The sequence below is a fragment of the Limulus polyphemus genome, unplaced genomic scaffold (genome assembly GCF_000517525.1).
Source record: "Limulus polyphemus unplaced genomic scaffold, Limulus_polyphemus-2.1.2 Scaffold1924, whole genome shotgun sequence".
Lineage (NCBI taxonomy): Eukaryota > Metazoa > Arthropoda > Merostomata > Xiphosura > Limulidae > Limulus > Limulus polyphemus.
In genome coordinates, this window is record NW_013667534.1 from 153,793 (window position 1) to 154,800 (window position 1,008).

The 1,008-nt window shown below is 28.5% G+C and overlaps 1 protein-coding gene across 7 annotated transcripts in view; it reads right to left on the minus strand.

Annotated features, from left to right (window-relative positions):
* Positions 1-544: 544 nt before the first annotated feature.
* LOC106465376 (ESF1 homolog) overlaps positions 545-1,008 on the minus strand; it is a 54,570-nt gene continuing 54,106 nt past the window's right edge. For all 7 annotated transcript variants that reach the window (XM_022393261.1, XM_022393260.1, XM_022393262.1 and 4 more), the window contains exon 12: positions 545-867. In XM_022393261.1, coding sequence (XP_022248969.1) covers positions 580-867 — 288 coding nt within the window. In that variant the 3' untranslated portion in view covers positions 545-579. The remainder of the gene's footprint in view (positions 868-1,008) is intronic.

Genomic DNA, 1,008 nt, shown 5'->3' on the forward strand with positions numbered 1-1,008 from the left:
TCTTTCTATATTATATATGATATTCATATCTGGTATCTACGTTCCTCTACCGTAAACTGTTGCTGAATCAGCAACGTAGGGTAAAATGAATAGTTGATAACTATAACATAAAATACACACAATATCATGTTGAATGGCACTCTGTAAAGGTCACTGGCATGTGCACTTCGACCCACATAGGGTTAAAAGAAAATAGAACAATTTACACAATAACAGAAATTTGTCTTAATTGATATGAGGGTTGGTTTACTAATTCAAACTACACAGCTTTAGTTGTTTTTATTCTGGGTAATTTGTTCATACTTTTCTATGATACATTAGAAAAACCCTTTTAACAAATTTGATGGATACCTAAAAATTTATGGATCTTGCATATAAATAATTTGAAAATATCATCTTTACTTTGTTGACATCTGAAGACCATTTTTAAAATCTTGTTATGAACATTGTAAATAACATAAAACATGCAAATTATAAATTATTCAGTTGTTATATTCATGAATAACACCTATTGAAATATTTTCATTTTATAAATTTTATTTCCATAAAATATATACAAAACACAACATAATGATAAATTTATTTTTTTCTTCTATTAAAATGGAAATTTTGAGTCTTATTTTTGACAGATTTTACAAGATTGGGAAGTGGAATTGAAGAGTCAGAAACAGAAATGTCTGTCTTAGCAATTTTATTGTTCTGCAGTCTACTCAACTGGTGTCCTTTGTCTTGTTCAAGTCGACGTTTTTGTTTTTCTTGAATAACTGCATCCATTCCTTTTGTTTGCTTGAAGTGTGTGTCAGATGGATCCACATTATAAAGATGCGATGTAAACAAAGCTGAAAATCGGGGATCTTCAAGGTCCATCTAGTTTGATATTCAACAAACAAGAACAAATTCTATATATGCTGAAATTCACACGAAAAAGCTAGTGATACATAGGGGTTATAATAAGATAATACACAAAACTATACATTATTTAATTAATTTTTTACCAGATACAATATA